The sequence below is a fragment of the Centruroides sculpturatus genome, unplaced genomic scaffold (assembly GCF_000671375.1).
Source record: "Centruroides sculpturatus isolate CEXI.00-Female unplaced genomic scaffold, Cexi_2.0 scaffold348, whole genome shotgun sequence".
NCBI lineage: Eukaryota > Metazoa > Arthropoda > Arachnida > Scorpiones > Buthidae > Centruroides > Centruroides sculpturatus.
The window spans coordinates 437,099-460,985 of NW_019384859.1; the positions used below are offsets into that span (position 1 = coordinate 437,099).

General features: G+C 26.8%; 2 protein-coding genes across 8 annotated transcripts in view; both read right to left on the reverse strand.

The window, feature by feature from the left end:
* The window catches only part of LOC111630631 (protein mothers against dpp-like), a 49,212-nt gene extending 46,559 nt beyond the window's left edge, over positions 1–2,653 (reverse strand). Inside the window, exon 1 of one of the 7 annotated variants that reach the window (XM_023374763.1) lies at positions 2,457–2,653. The gene's annotated coding sequence lies outside the window, so the exon portion shown is untranslated. The remainder of the gene's footprint in view (positions 1–2,456) is intronic. The other 6 variants (XM_023374760.1, XM_023374764.1, XM_023374762.1 and 3 more) reach the window with 6 other exon arrangements.
* A 4,275-nt stretch (positions 2,654–6,928) lies between these two features.
* The window catches only part of LOC111630619 (neural-cadherin-like), a 28,353-nt gene continuing 11,394 nt past the window's right edge, over positions 6,929–23,887 (reverse strand). Inside the window, 3 exon segments of the mRNA XM_023374751.1 lie at positions 6,929–8,516; positions 8,518–8,858; positions 18,117–20,495. Coding sequence (XP_023230519.1) covers positions 7,014–8,516; positions 8,518–8,858; positions 18,117–20,495 — 4,223 coding nt within the window. The 3' untranslated portion in view covers positions 6,929–7,013.

Below are 23,887 nucleotides of genomic sequence, written 5' to 3' on the forward strand. Positions count from 1 at the left end.
ATTTGTCTGAAAGTATGAAGATGGAACATGATAGTTCGGATAATTATCAGTAGATAAAAAAATATGGCTTATTTATGTCTTTAAGCATGTATGTAGTTATCTTATACAGTAAAACCTGCTAATGTCACCACTTGTATAAAGTGACTACTTTGAGCTGGTCCCTTCAGTGGTAGCAGATTTCACTGCAGAGAGGTTGCGTCCAGCATTTCCATCAGGAAAACGTGTATGTCGGATGTTGAGCGCCGCATTCCTGTAAGCCTAGAAGTTTGACAATGGCGTTTGGAATGTCGAGCATGATTCCACTGACTTCCAAACGCCATTGTTAAACTTCTAGGCTTACAGGAATGCGGCGCTCAACATTTGACATACACGTTTTCTCAATGGAAACGTCAGACGCAACCTCTCTAGTTATTATTCTAAGAAAGTAATGATAACTGAATACTCAATTTAATTTAAGAATTTTAGTTATTTTGTATTTAATATTTACTAATTACTACTGATAATATATAATGTTTTCAGTGTTAGTTTTTTATTTCTAATTTTATCCACAAAGCTCAAAATAATTCTATTTTATCAATATTGCAAAATGTTAAAATAATTCAAAATTAAAAATGTCTTTATAGTGATATCATAATAAGTAATCAAGATATAACTCGTAGATCATATCTTAAGTATTATTGTCATGTCTTGATAACAATAAGTAAAAACATATTTGACTCATGAGAATAATACCATTTATCAAAAATAGTTTCAAAATCACAATCACATTGTAATATATAACAATAAAAGTAAATATCAAATTAATTTTAAATATCATTTTGTTGCAAGAAACATTTATATTATTTCAATAAATGTAGTGTGTCATAACAGACTGAAATCAGTTAAAAATAAAGTGATAACAAAAATAACTCAGTTTACCAAGAAATTGTAGTAAGTTACCTTAGGTATAAACCTTTTCAAAACTAAATTAAAAGGAAATAATTTTTAAAAAAAATTAAAAACCAATTTTCTCAATTAATTTCATATATAGAATAACAATGAAAGTCACATTTTACTAATAGGCTTATTTCTCTAGGACAAATTTCTATTAGGCTTCTGTAAACAGCAACACTCAAAATTCAATTCAATATCTTACAGAAGATATTATAAATGAAATATAATGTCACCTCCTGCAAACAACACTAGAGCCACTCCATATATATGCAATTCAATATAATTTTCAGTTATTTAGCAAATAATTGTACTCAATACATTGTGAACAACTTCAGGAAAAAATAATTTATAGAAATATAGAAAAATTCTAACTTCTTATATATTAAATAAGCTTTGTAAACATTCAAAAATATTCATATTTTAAAAAAATGTTTGAAATTTTGAATTTTTAAATCACTTTTACCCAATTATAAACATTGATTTAATTCTTCCGATAATTTACTTGTGTGATATGTAACAAAAACCAGCATGGAAATTTCTACTTTAAAAGATTTGTTAATATACTATACATCTAATAGATTTAAATCTTTATATATATATTTTTTTAGGAATAAGATTTAAAATCTAAACTTTAAAGCAAAATACAACAATATATATCAATTTTCCAAGCTAATATTTGTGTAGGACTATTATTTTGAAGTTTGTATCTACAAATATACACGCTCTTAGACGTACCCATCCTATTACATATATGGAAAGTAGTTAATACAGTCATCCAATAAACTCTTAATCAACAAAGTGAAAACTTCAAATTACATATCCGACATCAATAGCAATTTACATGGTAATATACAAATGTATTTCATAGACAATTAACCCACAAGCATCATACTTCTGAAAAAGCTTGATATAATGAGTGTAAAATGTAACAATCATTGAATGAGGAAATCAATGTTATATTTAAAGAACAATTCAACTACCTACTACTAGGCCACAGTTGATAAATATGATACATTCCACACCTGTTGTTCAAATGTTAAATACCTATTAACAATTTAAGTTTAAACATAAATTATCAATTGTAAGTAAATGAGGTTTGTTAGAAAATAAATAAATATTGTACAGTTTCCTAATTACTTGTATTCATCAGTGAATGTTTTTAAGATATAAATAAGAGAATAAATCGAAATTAGTGGAGGAGAGAAATATCTAACGAACTGTCACTCGGACGGAAGTGCAGATTCTAAATATTTGTTAAAGAAACAGAGATAAGATTCCCTTTCTTAACAAGAATGACACTTGGTAGGGAAAAAAATAATTCATTTACAAGTTATAAAGCGAGTTAATCCTTAACAGAATGGTAAATGGTAGAAGAACGTAAGAGGCGGAAGCATATTTAATTAATTAAAGTATTAATAAGTGAATTTTTTAAAACAATTTTCACACGGATTCATCAAGTAAGTCACTCGACTAGGCCTAACTTATTTACGTTATCGTAGTGGATAAAAATGTTTCGTACTTACATTATTTGGTGATGTAGTGACGATGGTTTCATTTATTAATATATTTAATATATTACTTTTCACAAATTTTCATAAAAATAACAAATAAATTCCTCTTACGAATCCATCAACACTAACACAGTATCGGGCGACGAACGGACGAACGACCGCATCACAATTAGATCTACGAGTATTCGTTCGCTGCGGTTGTTGCGACGACGAGTATAGTAAACGTGTGAATAAATATATTAACACAATTAAAACATTTTTAGAAAAATGATCGGTATATGTTTTAAAATATTTTAAATTTTAAATGTTTTCCTTTTTTAAATCTTTCTACGTTATATAATAACCGTTTGGACAGATCTATCTTTCGGTGTGTGATGTTACACTAACTGAGTGAGTGACTGATCACACCGACTGGCGGCATCGAGTCTGGCTACCGACACCCAAGAATACTCACTAAACGGACAACATTCATCCGTCCATCTCCCTGTTTAGTCCCTGTTTGTTGGTGGGGGGATAAAACGGCAACGAATGCGAATCAACGGTGAGAGGTCAATCACTCCGTACTACATCATCATCATCATCACCGTGCTAACATAAAAATTGCAATCCCATCCTCTATGAGAATTCGAATAAAGGTGCGCTCGTAGATGAACTCCAGATTAATAGGTTAAAGTTTAACACTAGAAGAATTTTCTATCCTGTTATAAAACATCTTAAACAGAATAGAGACTTTAATTCCTCTTTAAAGATGAGTCAAATGCTATGAAAAGATTGAAGAGAGAATCAAAGCCGAATTCATATTTTTTCAGCAGGTTAATTAATGGATATTGTATATTAGAACTAGTGAAGAGAATTTTTAACAATTCTTTCTAACTAAATTAAACGAAAACAAATATTTAAAAAGTGAAAAAAAACAAACAATTTTTCATCGTAAAGTGCGTTTTAAAATGTAGATGATGACGATAAACGTACAAAAAGTTTTTTTACTCGTTAAATAACGTATAAAAATGATTTTGCTTGCAATTTACATTCTAAATTTAATATCATATATCTAATGCTAAAATGTTATCTAATATATCATAATTAAATCGTATTAAACCGTATTCTTTTCAAAGATTTTGCGATATTTACATTGTTCTTATTATTAAAAAAAATAGTATAAAAATTCAAATTTGAGATTATGTTGTTAGAAAATAAGGAAACCTTACATTTTTAATAGTATAAGTCTATTAAAATATACAAAACTTATGTATATTTAGCCTAGGCCTTACATATTTTTAAACATAGAAAATCAAAAATTTATCGTAAAAAATATTAATAACTAATTTAAAATATAAACCTTTTGAAATGATTTATAGAAGATTTATAATTCTGAACTATAACCTGTTTGTCTTATATAATTTATCACATTCGCATTCTCATCATCAATATTCGATTCAAAATAATTAAAATACAGTAAACAATATATAAAATATGTTATAAGCTAATAGAAAAAAATTTTTTAAAGTTTTTTGATATGCGAAGTGACAGCCAACTGCAGGTCAGGAAAACAAAATTTATGACTATCAGCACTATCCGGCCAAGTAATGACTGTTGTAAATTCTTATAATAACAATGTCCGCTGAAACAGAGAAACAAAAAAAATTTTTTTTCAATTATTTGTGATAAATTAGAACCTTTATATTGAACTATAATAATTTTATGATACATTCTATCTCTTATATGTATTTTTACATATATTTTTTTCATTTTAAAAAAGCAAAAGATAAAGTTTGTGAACATCCTGAAAGCCATATTAATTTTTTTTTACCTTTGTCTGTATACTGTATACTGTACAGTACTTGGCAAATATTTTTGCATTATATTTTATGTTGATTTGCTTTATTGAAGGTGAAGGTTCAGATTGAATGAATATTATTGATGCACATAAATCTTTGTAAATATATAAATATTAAATAGGAAATAAAACTTTCTAATAAGAATTTTGAACCGAAAAATTTAAATAAAAAAAGAAAAAAAAATCGATTTTATAAAACGTCAAACAATATTGTATGTAGATGAATCTTCAACAAATTTGACATTTCTGTCAAGCCTGTCATTTTATACAGATGTCCATTGTGTCTCCTGTCACATATTATATTTTGCATAAAATATGACAAGCTATCTAAATATATTCTCATCTCTAAGCATGCAGTTACGTAATTGAATGCAGTATAAGAGATATTTAAAATTTTATAAAATTAATAAAATTGGATTTGCAAATCTAAAAAAAAAGAAAAGAAAGAAGCGCTGTTTTACGAAGCTATAACTTTTTTTTTTTCTGTTTTAAAATAAGTTATTGTTATTTTCTATCTTTTATTCTGTTTAAAAATAATATGTACAGAATTTTTCTATATTTATTTTAGTCATAAAAGTCAAACCCATTTTCTTATCTACATAAACGCTTCATACAAAATAGCCTTCATTATGAAAGAGCGTTGCGCTTATTCATGATTCCTGAAAACTCGCATTGTATGGATCCCTCTCCACAGGATATAAGTTTGAAGATAGATAAAAATCTACTCAGAATATACTAATAATCCCTATCTGTAAAGATATCAAATTTATTCCTTTATGTCCTCTATTTGCATTATAATGTGTTTTATTCATGTGATAAAGTTGGAATATTCTCACGATTTTAAACATTAAGCACACAGAAGGAAAGTCGTTCAATATTTGTCTTTATGTTGTAATAAATAAATTATTTCAAATCATAAAATAAAATTTAAACAATTCCAATAAAAAATTAAAAAGATTATTTTTAAAAATGTTGAAAAGAAATAAATTATTTAATTTAAAAAATTGCTATAAAATAAAACTTAATTTCTAAAATATTTAAAGAAAAATTAAAAATTAACAGAAAAATTTTGTGTTGTGTGAAATATAAAACAATTTCTCAAAATATAAATACATTTTTATAAAATTTTAAAGTTTTTTTTAATTTAATTAAAAATTTATCATAAGGAAGTTTTTAATTTTAAAAACGGTTTAAATGTTATTTTTCTATTTAACTTGTAAGAAATTTCCTTAAGGATATTTCCAAAAACAAACAAAATAAAAATAAAATAAAACGTATGACTTCATTCATAGAATCGAAAAGAAAAAAAAAATTACTAAAACAGGAATTCATTATACCTGTAAAAAGAATAAGGAAAATAATTATAAAATTATTTTACTTTTATAACATTTAGGAATACATGTAGATATATAAATTAACTATGTAAAAGATAGTACAACTTTGATATAGGCTACCGCATTAAAATATTCTTTGAGAAAGAAAGGAAAAAAAAGCTTTATTATGATTTCTTCAAACGAAGTGTACTTAATTCAACAATGAAAGATAAAAAATAAGAAAAAACAGATTTGATTTATCTTAGTTCAGTCGTTTCTTTTATTCAAAGTAATTAAATTCTCATTTATAGGTCACTGCTAACTTATTGGGAAGTCAATAGCTACTTGTGATAATTATCCCATAAGCTAAGATGGATGCAATGATTGTAAGAGGGAGGTGCCCTAATTACCTCTTCATAATCAATTCTTTCATTATTAAAATTGTTAGAAAATATATCTTTACATAAAAAAACATTAAAAATAATCAATTCAAATAATTAAAATGAAAATATAGAATTAATTCTATGATTTTTTTTAGAAAGAAATACATAAATGAAAGATAATTGTAAATTTTTTTCCACTCGTGAAATACAATATTTGTTCAAACTATTTGTTAGAATAATATGTACTGTGCATGAATATTATCAATTTTTTTTGTTGTTTTTAATCATATCTGTCATAAAATATTCATTGAGTTAAAACTGATTTTCTTAAAGTTGTCCTATGAATATAAAACTGATCTTCGTGAAATGAGATTATGGTTTTGATAACATTTGTCAAAATCTATCATCGTTAATTTAAAATATGCTTATTTATAATTTTGTTCAATTTATGTTCTAGGCCCTTTTTCTTCCATAAATCATAAAATTTAAAATATTTACTTTTATATAATTATGTTTAAATAAATTCATTGACGTTTTCTTTTTTCTTCTGTTCGTCTTTGACCATTAAGCATTATCATCTTAGGTAGACTATAGATATTATACTACCAAAACAAACGTTTTGCACATTTTAAATAATTATAAGAATATTAAACTCATTAAAATTATTAAATTTTAATCAAATATTTTATTTTTTAAATTATAATTTCTAGTATTTATTACATTTATTTTTTCTATTTATGCATTTGCTTACAAATAAATGCAAATAATATAAATCTATATTCATTTATACAAAACGCACTTTAATCTTTATAAGAAAATTACTTTAGTTAATATCATAAAGTTTTACACAAAATACATATTTTAAATTACATTCAAGATATTAATTTAATATTTTTCAATAAATTTTACTGATAAAAAAGTTCAAGTATTTGGAAGAAAAATGACTGGAAAAATCTTTTCTGACACGAGTAAAGAATATTGCATAGTTAGTCCATCATCAGTCAAAATTTCATAATTTTCTGTCGGTTGAGAGAACTTAACGAATGCATATCATCATCAAAATTTTGAAGCCATGAGAAAAAAATAATAAAATAAAATTAATTAAATGTTTCAGAATATTTACGTCGGGTGTATATACATCTAGGCTAAATTTTGGTGATTCATCATTTTTGTTTTCTATATAAACTCGTACTGTTGCTGTTCCAGTTAAAGGAGGATCTCCTTGATCTGTAGCTCTGACTGTTAAAACATATGCATTCGTAATATCTGCATCAAATCTCTTATTGGAACGAATAATGCCTTTATTATCAATTGTAAATTCATCTTTATCTATAGAATATTCAATTTCAGAATTTTTCCCTTGATCCACGTCAGCAGCAGAAACTTGTAAAATTGAAGTTCCAATTTTTACATCTTCAGGAACATTATGAGCTTGATAATCTGGTAATTCAAATCTTGGTGAATTATCATTTACATCAGTTACTTTTATTATCAGCTCAACATGTGTGGAAAATCCGCTAGAATCTTCAGTTGCAGTAACAATAAGATAATATGTCTTTAGTTGTCGTAAATCCTCATAATCCAAATCTTTTGCTAATTTTACTCCTCCTGTTATAGGATCAATATAGAAAGTTCCAACACCTTTACCTTGAGTTCTTAATCTATATCTAATCTCTCTATCTGCAAATGATTTTGCTTTCACTTCAATAATATCAAAATCTTTCTTTTGATTTTCAGGAATGGTTACTTCATAATCTGACATATAGAACTGAGGTGGTCTTTTCCCTCCCATTATAGATAACCTTTTCTCTCCAGTCGATTGATAATGCAGAGTGCCACTACCACTTTCCATTCGTCCATTTTGATCTTGTGCTTTTACATCCAATACATATTCTTTATTCAACATGAAAGGATCACTTCCTAATGTTCGTACCTCTCCAGATCTTTCGTCAACTTCAAATCTGCCACCAGTTCGATCCATAACTAAGTAATAATGTATATCATGATCTTGGTCAGGATCCCTAGCTTCTAATTTGAAAACAGGAGTACCTGGAGGTGCATTTAATTGTATAGGTAGAGGTCTATTTATAAAATAAGGACTCTCATCGTTGACATCTTTCACGTGAATAATAACACGCTGTTTTTCATGTTCTTGAAATCCTGGAATACCTATTAAAACCCAAAAATCTATAGTTTTTTCTTTTTCTAACTGTTCGTAGTCCCAAGGTTCCTTTACTTTAATACTTCCATTTTCCTCAATGTCTATCCAACGATTTATACCTTCTAATTTAAATGTTTCTTCGTTATTTCGTTTCTCTAGATGAAACATTATTTTACCCTTGATACTTCCATCTGTTTCTTTATATTTATAAGTCTTTGTAGGTCTACCCGATCTTTTACTACGCACTAATATAACTTGATTTTCTATTGTATTTTCGTTGACTTTCTTATGGCTGTATACTTCAATTATAACTGGAACAGGATTACTTGTTAAACGTGGTTTACGATTATCGTGAGCTTCCACTAGGAATTTGTGTTTTCAGCTGCGGTTTTTCCAATAATAATATCTCTCCTGTTTTTGGAATAATAATAAACACTGAATGCTTTTTTGAAAAATAATATACAGGTTAATCACCATCAGCATCCACTGCAATTATTTTTCCAATAACTTTATGTAGCTCTGTAGAATCTGGTATTTGGAATTTATAACTATTCTTTAATAAATGAGGAGGATTATCATTTACATCCTCAACTTTTATCCTAATGAAAGTCTTTGCACTATCACCTTTACTATTAGATGCTTCTAAAGTCAGATTGTATTCCTCTCTAGTTTCACGATCCAATGAATTATTTGTATATATAATGAGATTTGTGTCATTTGCTNTATTTTCATAATTAAGATAAATATCTTTATTAAAATTTTCTTAAGTGATACATATTAATATAAATTAAACAATGTTTTCTTCATCATCACTAAGCACTATTAACCGAGAGCATTTTCTCTTTGGCAAGGTATCCTTATCCTCTGAGTATTTTACTGCATTATCTTCATATCCATGCTCTACAGTTTGCAAAAAATATGCTATTTTGGATTGCTTGCTTTTAGTTAAAAGATCTTTATAAATTTCCTTATATGGTTGCTAAGCACTTATGAAGAATAAAGCAAGTATGGAATAAGGGAAAAACATCTGGCAATATCAAAATCAGAAGCGTCAAGATCTGGCAACAATAAAACAAGTTTCAAGAAGGACCACGTGTATCGACAGAAAGCGGGAAAAGAAAATTTACATACTTAAGTACTTGAAAATTTATTACATTTCATGTTGTACGAGGGTTTTAACCAATTCTCGAACCATCTTAGAGTTATAATGCTATAAAAGCACCGTGTTATACAGGGATGTTCCCAATTCTCAAACCGTGTTAGAGTGAATCCATGCTATAGAAGTGTAATGTTATACGGGGTTTACCAGTACTTCAAAATGCATTCAAAATATAATAGTAAATTTAGCAGTGGAATTCAATGCAAGAAATGCAAGTTCAATGCAAGAAATGCATTTATCTCCATACTAGATTATTTCCATTTATATCCATGGAAACTACTGTAAATTGGATATTATAAAACTAAGTGCATTAGGTGGAAAAAAAACCACTTTTGAAACACCTGCTCCTAAACAGCAGTGAGCAGGTAAATGAGTATAATGTATTATATTAATTATATTAAAGGACCAAATAAGTAGTTATTTTGTGTGCAAATGTGTTTTATGTTAGTTTTCAACTTACTACAAAATGTCAGGTGCCTAACCTGTATGTAAGTGAAGGAGTACCCATATATAGAAACCAACATAATAAACATAATCACTCATTTAGTTCTAGAAGAGCAAAAAATTGCTGGATGATGTCTTTATACACACAAGCTATGACAATACCATAAAAAAAAACCCAATTATTCTTTGGTAAGATATCGTGCATTCAATGTCCACATTCTATAAATGAAGAAGTTGTTTATAAAAAATAAGCAGGTTTTCCAAGGCCCAATACCAATTATTCTGGACATTTACATAATCTGATAAATGAAACCAAGCTTCATCTGAGAAAAACATGGTTTTAAGAGCAGCCAAACTGTTTTGTGTGAACATTGAAAACCACTGACCATCTGAGATAGCAACAGTTCTCATAGGGAAATGAACTTCTTGATCTGGATAAAACTTAGAGCAAAGAAGCTGGAAGGGTTAGGTGATATGTTAATGTATACATATTCACAAAATAAATAGAAAACAAAATTAAAATTTTTGACTATTGAGTCCACAGACTTTATGTACCTTAAACTAATGGTTTTGTTTTATCTTATGTAGTTTAGTTAGTTTTATTATTTTATTTTTACATTATTTTAGTGTTAATTACCATTTCATGTTTAATTCTCATTTGTTAATAAAACTATATTAACATTTGCATAATTTTAAAGTTTCCATTTTATCTTGAGATAAATTTGAATCTTAAATTGCTTAAGCTTTATATATACTGCTGAGCATACATAGCCATTTGATATATAATTATATCCACATTTGTTTTTAATGTGTATTCTGTGCATGCAAATTTGCAGATGTCTAAACATAGCATATATATTTAAATGGATCAATTATTTATTGTGACATCATCACAATGCCAGGCTGCAATTTTTAATCATATTTTCAATTTATTTAATTTAAAATATATGCTCTTCATCTCAAAGTATTAGTAGTGGCTTACCCCTATACATCATACTTTTCCTTTAACAATAGAGTCAAACCAAGTATCCATTAACTGCTTTTAGGAGAGAACTTTTGAACTGAAATAATGTGACTTCCACTTTGCATCAGAAGTTTGTACATAGTTAATCAGGGCCTTCTGTCCCTAAGGTTTCCATTTCTGGTCTCAGATTTCATCTAATTCACTCCATTCTTGTGATTAAGAAAAGACAGACAGACGACAATGAGAATTTATAGATCTACAATTTTTTCAAAATTGCAGTCCAATTAAAAAATGTTTTTACAGTACAGTATTTACTTCTGATTTATGTTTGATCCATGTGAACTTGCAGAGTTTAAAATTTATATTTTTGTTTTTCATTCTTATTGCATTATTATATTTGTCTGAAAGTATGAAGATGGAACATGATAGTTCGGATAATTATCAGTAGATAAAAAAATATGGCTTATTTATGTCTTTAAGCATGTATGTAGTTATCTTATACAGTAAAACCTGCTAATGTCACCACTTGTATAAAGTGACTACTTTGAGCTGGTCCCTTCAGTGGTAGCAGATTTCACTGCAGAGAGGTTGCGTCCAGCATTTCCATCAGGAAAACGTGTATGTCGGATGTTGAGCGCCGCATTCCTGTAAGCCTAGAAGTTTGACAATGGCGTTTGGAACGTCGAGCATGATTCCACTGACGTTCCAAACGCCATTGTTAAACTTCTAGGCTTACAGGAATGCGGCGCTCAACATTTGACATACACGTTTTCTCAATGGAAACGTCAGACGCAACCTCTCTAGTTATTATTCTAAGAAAGTAATGATAACTGAATACTCAATTTAATTTAAGAATTTTAGTTATTTTGTATTTAATATTTACTAATTACTACTGATAATATATAATGTTTTCAGTGTTAGTTTTTTATTTCTAATTTTATCCACAAAGCTCAAAATAATTCTATTTTATCAATATTGCAAAATGTTAAAATAATTCAAAATTAAAAATGTCTTTATAGTGATATCATAATAAGTAATCAAGATATAACTCGTAGATCATATCTTAAGTATTATTGTCATGTCTTGATAACAATAAGTAAAAACATATTTGACTCATGAGAATAATACCATTTATCAAAAATAGTTTCAAAATCACAATCACATTGTAATATATAACAATAAAAGTAAATATCAAATTAATTTTAAATATCATTTTGTTGCAAGAAACATTTATATTATTTCAATAAATGTAGTGTGTCATAACAGACTGAAATCAGTTAAAAATAAAGTGATAACAAAAATAACTCAGTTTACCAAGAAATTGTAGTAAGTTACCTTAGGTATAAACCTTTTCAAAACTAAATTAAAAGGAAATAATTTTAAAAAAAAATTAAAAACCAATTTTCTCAATAAATTTCATATATAGAATAACAATGAAAGTCACATTTTACTAATAGGCTTATTTCTCTAGGACAAATTTCTATTAGGCTTCTGTAAACAGCAACACTCAAAATTCAATTCAATATCTTACAGAAGATATTATAAATGAAATATAATGTCACCTCCTGCAAACAACACTAGAGCCACTCCATATATATGCAATTCAATATAATTTTCAGTTATTTAGCAAATAATTGTACTCAATACATTGTGAACAACTTCAGGAAAAAATAATTTATAGAAATATAGAAAAATTCTAACTTCTTATATATTAAATAAGCTTTGTAAACATTCAAAAATATTCATATTTTAAAAAAATGTTTGAAATTTTGAATTTTTAAATCACTTTTACCCAATTATAAACATTGATTTAATTCTTCCGATAATTTACTTGTGTGATATGTAACAAAAACCAGCATGGAAATTTCTACTTTAAAAGATTTGTTAATATACTATACATCTAATAGATTTAAATCTTTATATATATATTTTTTTAGGAATAAGATTTAAAATCTAAACTTTAAAGCAAAATACAACAATATATATCAATTTTCCAAGCTAATATTTGTGTAGGACTATTATTTTGAAGTTTGTATCTACAAATATACACGCTCTTAGACGTACCCATCCTATTACATATATGGAAAGTAGTTAATACAGTCATCCAATAAACTCTTAATCAACAAAGTGAAAACTTCAAATTACATATCCGACATCAATAGCAATTTACATGGTAATATACAAATGTATTTCATAGACAATTAACCCACAAGCATCATACTTCTGAAAAAGCTTGATATAATGAGTGTAAAATGTAACAATCATTGAATGAGGAAATCAATGTTATATTTAAAGAACAATTCAACTACCTACTACTAGGCCACAGTTGATAAATATGATACATTCCACACCTGTTGTTCAAATGTTAAATACCTATTAACAATTTAAGTTTAAACATAAATTATCAATTGTAAGTAAATGAGGTTTGTTAGAAAATAAATAAATATTGTACAGTTTCCTAATTACTTGTATTCATCAGTGAATGTTTTTAAGATATAAATAAGAGAATAAATCGAAATTAGTGGAGGAGAGAAATATCTAACGAACTGTCACTCGGACGGAAGTGCAGATTCTAAATATTTGTTAAAGAAACAGAGATAAGATTCCCTTTCTTAACAAGAATGACACTTGGTAGGGAAAAAAATAATTCATTTACAAGTTATAAAGCGAGTTAATCCTTAACAGAATGGTAAATGGTAGAAGAACGTAAGAGGCGGAAGCATATTTAATTAATTAAAGTATTAATAAGTGAATTTTTTAAAACAATTTTCACACGGATTCATCAAGTAAGTCACTCGACTAGGCCTAACTTATTTACGTTATCGTAGTGGATAAAAATGTTTCGTACTTACATTATTTGGTGATGTAGTGACGATGGTTTCATTTATTAATATATTTAATATATTACTTTTCACAAATTTTCATAAAAATAACAAATAAATTCCTCTTACGAATCCATCAACACTAACACAGTATCGGGCGACGAACGGACGAACGACCGCATCACAATTAGATCTACGAGTATTCGTTCGCTGCGGTTGTTGCGACGACGAGTATAGTAAACGTGTGAATAAATATATTAACACAATTAAAACATTTTTAGAAAAATGATCGGTATATGTTTTAAAATATTTTAAATTTTAAATGTTTTCCTTTTTTAAATCTTTCTACGTTATATAATAACCGTTTGGACAGATCTATCTTTCGGTGTGTGATGTTACACTAACTGAGTGAGTGACTGATCACACCGACTGGCGGCATCGAGTCTGGCTACCGACACCCAAGAATACTCACTAAACGGACAACATTCATCCGTCCATCTCCCTGTTTAGTCCCTGTTTGTTGGTGGGGGGATAAAACGGCAACGAATGCGAATCAACGGTGAGAGGTCAATCACTCCGTACTACATCATCATCATCATCACCGTGCTAACATAAAAATTGCAATCCCATCCTCTATGAGAATTCGAATAAAGGTGCGCTCGTAGATGAACTCCAGATTAATAGGTTAAAGTTTAACACTAGAAGAATTTTCTATCCTGTTATAAAACATCTTAAACAGAATAGAGACTTTAATTCCTCTTTAAAGATGAGTCAAATGCTATGAAAAGATTGAAGAGAGAATCAAAGCCGAATTCATATTTTTTCAGCAGGTTAATTAATGGATATTGTATATTAGAACTAATGAAGAGAATTTTTAACAATTCTTTCTAACTAAATTAAACGAAAACAAATATTTAAAAAGTGAAAAAAAACAAACAATTTTTCATCGTAAAGTGCGTTTTAAAATGTAGATGATGACGATAAACGTACAAAAAGTTTTTTTACTCGTTAAATAACGTATAAAAATGATTTTGCTTGCAATTTACATTCTAAATTTAATATCATATATCTAATGTTAAAATGTTATCTAATATATCATAATTAAATCGTATTAAACCGTATTCTTTTCAAAGATTTTGCGATATTTACATTGTTCTTATTATTAAAAAAAATAGTATAAAAATTCAAATTTGAGATTATGTTGTTAGAAAATAAGGAAACCTTACATTTTTAATAGTATAAGTCTATTAAAATATACAAAACTTATGTATATTTAGCCTAGGCCTTACATATTTTTAAACATAGAAAATCAAAAATTTATCGTAAAAAATATTAATAACTAATTTAAAATATAAACCTTTAGAAATGATTTATAGAAGATTTATAATTCTGAACTATAACCTGTTTGTCTTATATAATTTATCACATTCGCATTCTCATCATCAATATTCGATTCAAAATAATTAAAATACAGTAAACAATATATAAAATATGTTATAAGCTAATAGAAAAAAATTTTTTAAAGTTTTTTGATATGCGAAGTGACAGCCAACTGCAGGTCAGGAAAACAAAATTTATGACTATCAGCACTATCCGGCCAAGTAATGACTGTTGTAAATTCTTATAATAACAATGTCCGCTGAAACAGAGAAACAAAAAAAATTTTTTTTCAATTATTTGTGATAAATTAGAACCTTTATATTGAACTATAATAATTTTATGATACATTCTATCTCTTATATGTATTTTTACATATATTTTTTTCATTTTAAAAAAGCAAAAGATAAAGTTTGTGAACATCCTGAAAGCCATATTTATTTTTTTTACCTTTGTCTGTATACTGTATACTGTACAGTACTTGGCAAATATTTTTGCATTATATTTTATGTTGATTTGCTTTATTGAAGGTGAAGGTTCAGATTGAATGAATATTATTGATGCACATAAATCTTTGTAAATATATAAATATTAAATAGGAAATAAAACTTTCTAATAAGAATTTTGAACCGAAAAATTTAAATAAAAAAAGAAAAAAAAATCGATTTTATAAAACGTCAAACAATATTGTATGTAGATGAATCTTCAACAAATTTGACATTTCTGTCAAGCCTGTCATTTTATACAGATGTCCATTGTGTCTCCTGTCACATATTATATTTTGCATAAAATATGACAAGCTATCTAAATATATTCTCATCTCTAAGCATGCAGTTACGTAATTGAATGCAGTATAAGAGATATTTAAAATTTTATAAAATTAATAAAATTGGATTTGCAAATCTAAAAAAAAAGAAAAGAAAGAAGCGCTGTTTTACGAAGCTATAACTTTTTTTTTTCTGTTTTAAAATAAGTTATTGTTATTTTCTATCTTTTATTCTGTTTAAAAATAATATGTACAGAATTTTTCTATATTTATTTTAGTCATAAAAGTCAAACCCATTTTCTTATCTACATAAACGCTTCATACAAAATAGCCTTCATTATGAAAGAGCGTTGCGCTTATTCATGATTCCTGAAAACTCGCATTGTATGGATCCCTCTCCACAGGATATAAGTTTGAAGATAGATAAAAATCTACTCAGAATATACTAATAATCCCTATCTGTAAAGATATCAAATTTATTCCTTTATGTCCTCTATTTGCATTATAATGTGTTTTATTCATGTGATAAAGTTGGAATATTCTCACGATTTTAAACATTAAGCACACAGAAGGAAAGTCGTTCAATATTTGTCTTTATGTTGTAATAAATAAATTATTTCAAATCATAAAATAAAATTTAAACAATTCCAATAAAAAATTAAAAAGATTATTTTTAAAAATGTTGAAAAGAAATAAATTATTTAATTTAAAAAATTGCTATAAAATAAAACTTAATTTCTAAAATATTTAAAGAAAAATTAAAAATTAACAGAAAAATTTTGTGTTGTGTGAAATATAAAACAATTTCTCAAAATATAAATACATTTTTATAAAATTTTAAAGTTTTTTTTAATTTAATTAAAAATTTATCATAAGGAAGTTTTTAATTTTAAAAACGGTTTAAATGTTATTTTTCTATTTAACTTGTAAGAAATTTCCTTAAGGATATTTCCAAAAACAAACAAAATAAAAATAAAATAAAACGTATGACTTCATTCATAGAATCGAAAAGAAAAAAAAAATTACTAAAACAGGAATTCATTATACCTGTAAAAAGAATAAGGAAAATAATTATAAAATTATTTTACTTTTATAACATTTAGGAATACATGTAGATATATAAATTAACTATGTAAAAGATAGTACAACTTTGATATAGGCTACCGCATTAAAATATTCTTTGAGAAAGAAAGGAAAAAAAAGCTTTATTATGATTTCTTCAAACGAAGTGTACTTAATTCAACAATGAAAGATAAAAAATAAGAAAAAACAGATTTGATTTATCTTAGTTCAGTCGTTTCTTTTATTCAAAGTAATTAAATTCTCATTTATAGGTCACTGCTAACTTATTGGGAAGTCAATAGCTACTTGTGATAATTATCCCATAAGCTAAGATGGATGCAATGATTGTAAGAGGGAGGTGCCCTAATTACCTCTTCATAATCAATTCTTTCATTATTAAAATTGTTAGAAAATATATCTTTACATAAAAAACATGAAAAATAATCAATTCAAATAATTAAAATGAAAATATAGAATTAATTCTATGATTTTTTTTAGAAAGAAATACATAAATGAAAGATAATTGTAAATTTTTTTCCACTCGTGAAATACAATATTTGTTCAAACTATTTGTTAGAATAATATGTACTGTGCATGAATATTATCAATTTTTTTTGTTGTTTTTAATCATATCTGTCATAAAATATTCATTGAGTTAAAACTGATTTTCTTAAAGTTGTCCTATGAATATAAAACTGATCTTCGTGAAATGAGATTATGGTTTTGATAACATTTGTCAAAATCTATCATCGTTAATTTAAAATATGCTTATTTATAATTTTGTTCAATTTATGTTCTAGGCCCTTTTTCTTCCATAAATCATAAAATTTAAAATATTTACTTTTATATAATTATGTTTAAATAAATTCATTGACGTTTTCTTTTTTCTTCTGTTCGTCTTTGACCATTAAGCATTATCATCTTAGGTAGACTATAGATATTATACTACCAAAACAAACGTTTTGCACATTTTAAATAATTATAAGAATATTAAACTCATTAAAATTATTAAATTTTAATCAAATATTTTATTTTTTAAATTATAATTTCTAGTATTTATTACATTTATTTTTTCTATTTATGCATTTGCTTACAAATAAATGCAAATAATATAAATCTATATTCATTTATACAAAACGCACTTTAATCTTTATAAGAAAATTACTTTAGTTAATATCATAAAGTTTTACACAAAATACATATTTTAAATTACATTCAAGATATTAATTTAATATTTTTCAATAAATTTTACTGATAAAAAAGTTCAAGTATTTGGAAGAAAAATGACTGGAAAAATCTTTTCTGACACGAGTAAAGAATATTGCATAGTTAGTCCATCATCAGTCAAAATTTCATAATTTTCTGTCGGTTGAGAGAACTTAACGAATGCATATCATCATCAAAATTTTGAAGCCATGAGAAAAAAATAATAAAATAAAATTAATTAAATGTTTCAGAATATTTACGTCGGGTGTATATACATCTAGGCTAAATTTTGGTGATTCATCATTTTTGTTTTCTATATAAACTCGTACTGTTGCTGTTCCAGTTAAAGGAGGATCTCCTTGATCTGTAGCTCTGACTGTTAAAACATATGCATTCGTAATATCTGCATCAAATCTCTTATTGGAACGAATAATGCCTTTATTATCAATTGTAAATTCATCTTTATCTATAGAATATTCAATTTCAGAATTTTTCCCTTGATCCACGTCAGCAGCAGAAACTTGTAAAATTGAAGTTCCAATTTTTACATCTTCAGGAACATTATGAGCTTGATAATCTGGTAATTCGAATCTTGGTGAATTATCATTTACATCAGTTACTTTTATTATCAGCTCAACATGTGTGGAAAATCCGCTAGAATCTTCAGTTGCAGTAACAATAAGATAATATGTCTTTAGTTGTCGTAAATCCTCATAATCCAAATCTTTTGCTAATTTTACTCCTCCTGTTATAGGATCAATATAGAAAGTTCCAACACCTTTACCTTGAGTTCTTAATCTATATCTAATCTCTCTATCTGCAAATGATTTTGCTTTCACTTCAATAATATCAAAATCTTTCTTTTGATTTTCAGGAATGGTTACTTCATAATCTGACATATAGAACTGAGGTGGTCTTTTCCCTCCCATTATAGATAACCTTTTCTCTCCAGTCGATTGATAATGCAGAGTGCCACTACCACTTTCCATTCGTCCATTTTGATCTTGTGCTTTTACATCCAATACATATTCTTTATTCAACATGAAAGGATCACTTCCTAATGTTCGTACCTCTCCAGATCTTTCGTCAACTTCAAATCTGCCACCAGTTCGATCCATAACTAAGTAATAATGTATATCATGATCTTGGTCAGGATCCCTAGCTTCTAATTTGAAAACAGGAGTACCTGGAGGTGCATTTAATTGTATAGGTAGAGGTCTATTTATAAAATAAGGACTCTCATCGTTGACATCTTTCACGTGAATAATAACACGCTGTTTTTCATGTTCTTGAAATCCTGGAATACCTATTAAAACCCAAAAATCTATAGTTTTTTCTTTTTCTAACTGTTCGTAGTCCCAAGGTTCCTTTACTTTAATACTTCCATTTTCCTCAATGTCTATCCAACGATTTATACCTTCTAATTTAAATGTTTCTTCGTTATTTCGTTTCTCTAGATGAAACATTATTTTACCCTTGATACTTCCATCTGTTTCTTTATATTTATAAGTCTTTGTAGGTCTACCCGATCTTTTACTACGCACTAATATAACTTGATTTTCTATTGTATTTTCGTTGACTTTCTTATGGCTGTATACTTCAATTATAACTGGAACAGGATTACTTGTTAAACGTGGTTTACGATTATCGTGAGCTTCCACTAGGAATTTGTAAGTTTTCAGCTGTGGTTTTTCCAATAATAATATCTGTCCTGTTTTTGGAATAATAGTAAACACCGAATGCTTTTTTGAAAAATGATATACAGGTTGATCACCATCAGCATCCACTGCAATTATCTTTCCAATAACTTTGTGTAGCTCTGTAGAATCTGGTATTTGGAATTTATAACTATTCTTTAATAAATGAGGAGGATTATCATTTACATCCTCAACTTTTATCCTAATGAAAGTCTTTGCACTATCACCTTTACTATTAGATGCTTCTAAAGTCAGATTGTATTCCTCTCTAGTTTCACGATCCAATGAATTATTTGTATATATAATGAGATTTGTGTCATTTGCTGATTGTTGCCTGATCGAAAACGAATTATCTTCATTTCCATCTATAAACTGATATTTTACTTGATCCTTTGGATCAGTTGTTGCAAAAAATAAATCCAAACCTTCTACTTCAGAACCTTTTGGTTCATTCTCTGTTACACTTCCTAAATATGTATCCTTTATAAATTTTAACATCTTGTCTTTTTCCATAACATGAATGATTAAATTTTTTTCTACAGTTCTGTTAGGATAATCTTCTCTAACAATCAAAGTAAATGAGGAATCTATAAAATGAGCTATACTAGCTGTTGGAACCAGAACACCATCACTGAATATGGTAAAATAATTTGAAAATTTATTATTGATAAGACTAAATGACTGACCCTTATTTATTAACTTCTTTATGATGTATCCAGGATATACATCATGAGCCACAACTAAATGTTCTGAATGCTGTTCATAAGAGTTTCCAAAAAAGGACATCACAACACTCAGTCCAAACCAAAACATATTACAGTGATACATGGCTGTTAACATTCCAGTACTCCAATGTTTAAGTTACACATTTTATAAAAGAATTTTGATTTAAAGTCCAGCTCTAATCAAGCAAGCATCTCCGAATGTCATCTACGGCAGCTCGGAACCGGCTTTTGGACCTCAACCGACAACCAAACCATCCCATATGACGTCACCCAATATCTCAGAATATTAAATTTTTATTTTTTAAATTAATTTTTCTAAATTATATATAATTAAAATAAAACGCCAGCTGTATAAATCTATATAAATTTTTAAAAATTATGTAGGTTCTTGATGCAATCTTTAATAAATTCTTTATTTTGTATTCGAAGGTTATCCTGTTTTGATAGATGATATTAAGATAATGGAGAAGCGATTAAACAAATTTCCAAATGCGTCAGTGTCTATCGAATTGATAATTTTTGACTCCCTTGACCTTAGTCTCATCTTTATAGAAAGAGTTTGCGAAGTTATAAACTGTAGCTTTTTATTAAACGTAACATGCATTAAGTTAATTTCTAGATAAACAAAAATAAAAATCTCTTTATTATTGAAACTGCGTAAAGGTCAAGAATATTTTCAAATGGCCTAGTTTCCTCCTAAAAATATTTCATATCCGAAACAAGTTTGCCTGACTCACTCCTTACATAGAAAAGTCTGATTTTCCTGAATGGCTAATTGTGTTTGTTCACACCTGTGTATCCACACCTGCACGAAACACAACTCCCAACTCCCAAACCAATTGTTTGGCCTTCCCATTTACTACTATTTATAATATGAAATCCATTATTAACTATTAATAAATGGAAAAATAATATTTTCCAACAATTCTATATTCTCGTTTTTTAAATGAAATTTAAAGTAAATATATACAGTCAAACCTCGNATGTCATCTACGGCAGCTCGGAACCGGCTTTTGGACCTCAACCGACAACCAAACCATCCCATATGACGTCACCCAATATCTCAGAATATTAAATTTTTATTTTTTAAATTAATTTTTCTAAATTATATATAATTAAAATAAAACGCCAGCTGTATAAATCTATATAAATTTTTAAAAATTATGTAGGTTCTTGATGCAATCTTTAATAAATTCTTTATTTTGTATTCGAAGGTTATCCTGTTTTGATAGATGATATTAAGATAATGGAGAAGCGATTAAACAAATTTCCAAATGCGTCAGTGTCTATCGAATTGATAATTTTTGACTCCCTTGACCTTAGTCTCATCTTTATAGAAAGAGTTTGCGAAGTTATAAACTGTAGCTTTTTATTAAACGTAACATGCATTAAGTTAATTTCTAGATAAACAAAAATAAAAATCTCTTTATTATTGAAACTGCGTAAAGGTCAAGAATATTTTCAAATGGCCTAGTTTCCTCCTAAAAATATTTCATATCCGAAACAAGTTTGCCTGACTCACTCCTTACATAGAAAAGTCTGATTTTCCTGAATGGCTAATTGTGTTTGTTCACACCTGTGTATCCACACCTGCACGAAACACAACTCCCAACTCCCAAACCAATTGTTTGGCCTTCCCATTTACTACTATTTATAATATGAAATCCATTATTAACTATTAATAAATGGAAAAATAATATTTTCCAACAATTCTATATTCTCGTTTTTTAAATGAAATTTAAAGTAAATAAATTAGATTCAAATCATCGTTCTAAATCGCATTTAAAAAACTGTATTTAAATTAATTAGATAGCATTTAAAATAAATTGACCATAATATAGTAAAAGCTTATCGTATTTAAAATACAAATATAGCAATATATATAATATATAATATATATTTAAAAATTATAATTAAAATTAAACATATTTAAATCGCAATTATAATAATTAATTTTTTGACAAAAGTAAAATCATTTAAATCACAAATGTAATAATCATTTTATATCACAATTAAAATTCGTCACATTTATGACATTTTACATTTTTAATTGAGCAGGCGAATCTTAATTAAATTCTAAAATAATTTTTTTTTTTTTAAATTATATTTAAAACATGCCAATCAAAAAATAGATAAATATTATTTAGAACATAATTATAGTAAAATAATCATCTCAATTAAAATAAGAAAATTGCATTTAGAATTCACTCAAACACAATTAAAATAAATATTTTACATTTAAATCTCGGTTAACTTAATCACCATTTAAGTAAATGAATCTAAATTAAGTTCAATTAGATTACGTGACTTAAATCACATTTAAATAAAATGTACAGTTTTATCGTTCGAAAAAATTTCAATTTAGAAGATTCTAAGCGGACAAGATGGAGTAAGTCATCCCATTTAATGAAACTAAATAGAACATCCTTGGGAAAGCGGATGCCAAGTAACTATTTTATTCAGTCAGTAAAAATGCCGTGATTCATTCTATAAATATGGAAAATTGAAAACTATTCAGAATCAAATTTTTCTCATAACTTCATAAAAAAATTTTTAAAAATTGTAACAATTCGCTGTAAGCGTTTTTTTAAATATTTTAAAATATTTAAAAGGTAAATAATATAATTTAATAGATTTAAATGTATTTATATATCTATATATATTTTTTTCTTAAAGTTCGACGCCCTTACGAGATGTGATAAGATAGATATAGGTCAATAATAAATAGTTCAAGTAACAACAACCACCCGCTTTTGAACATTAAATATTGATAAGATTCAAATTATATACTTAAAACTAGTTATGCAGTTTAAGTCGAGGTGTACANTTTTTTTCAATTATTTGTGATAAATTAGAACCTTTATATTGAACTATAATAATTTTATGATACATTCTATCTCTTATATGTATTTTTACATATATTTTTTTCATTTTAAAAAAGCAAAAGATAAAGTTTGTGAACATCCTGAAAGCCATATTTATTTTTTTTACCTTTGTCTGTATACTGTATACTGTACAGTACTTGGCAAATATTTTTGCATTATATTTTATGCTGATTTGCTTTATTGAAGGTGAAGGTTCAGATTGAATGAATATTATTGATGCACATAAATCTTTGTAAATATATAAATATTAAATAGGAAATAAAACTTTCTAATAAGAATTTTGAACCGAAAAATTTAAATAAAAAAAGAAAAAAAAATCGATTTTATAAAACGTCAAACAATATTGTATGTAGATGAATCTTCAACAAATTTGACATTTCTGTCAAGCCTGTCATTTTATACAGATGTCCATTGTGTCTCCTGTCACATATTATATTTTGCATAAAATATGACAAGCTATCTAAATATATTCTCATCTCTAAGCATGCAGTTACGTAATTGAATGCAGTATAAGAGATATTTAAAATTTTATAAAATTAATAAAATTGGATTTGCAAATCTAAAAAAAAAGAAAAGAAAGAAGCGCTGTTTTACGAAGCTATAACTTTTTTTTTTTTCTGTTTTAAAATAAGTTATTGTTAT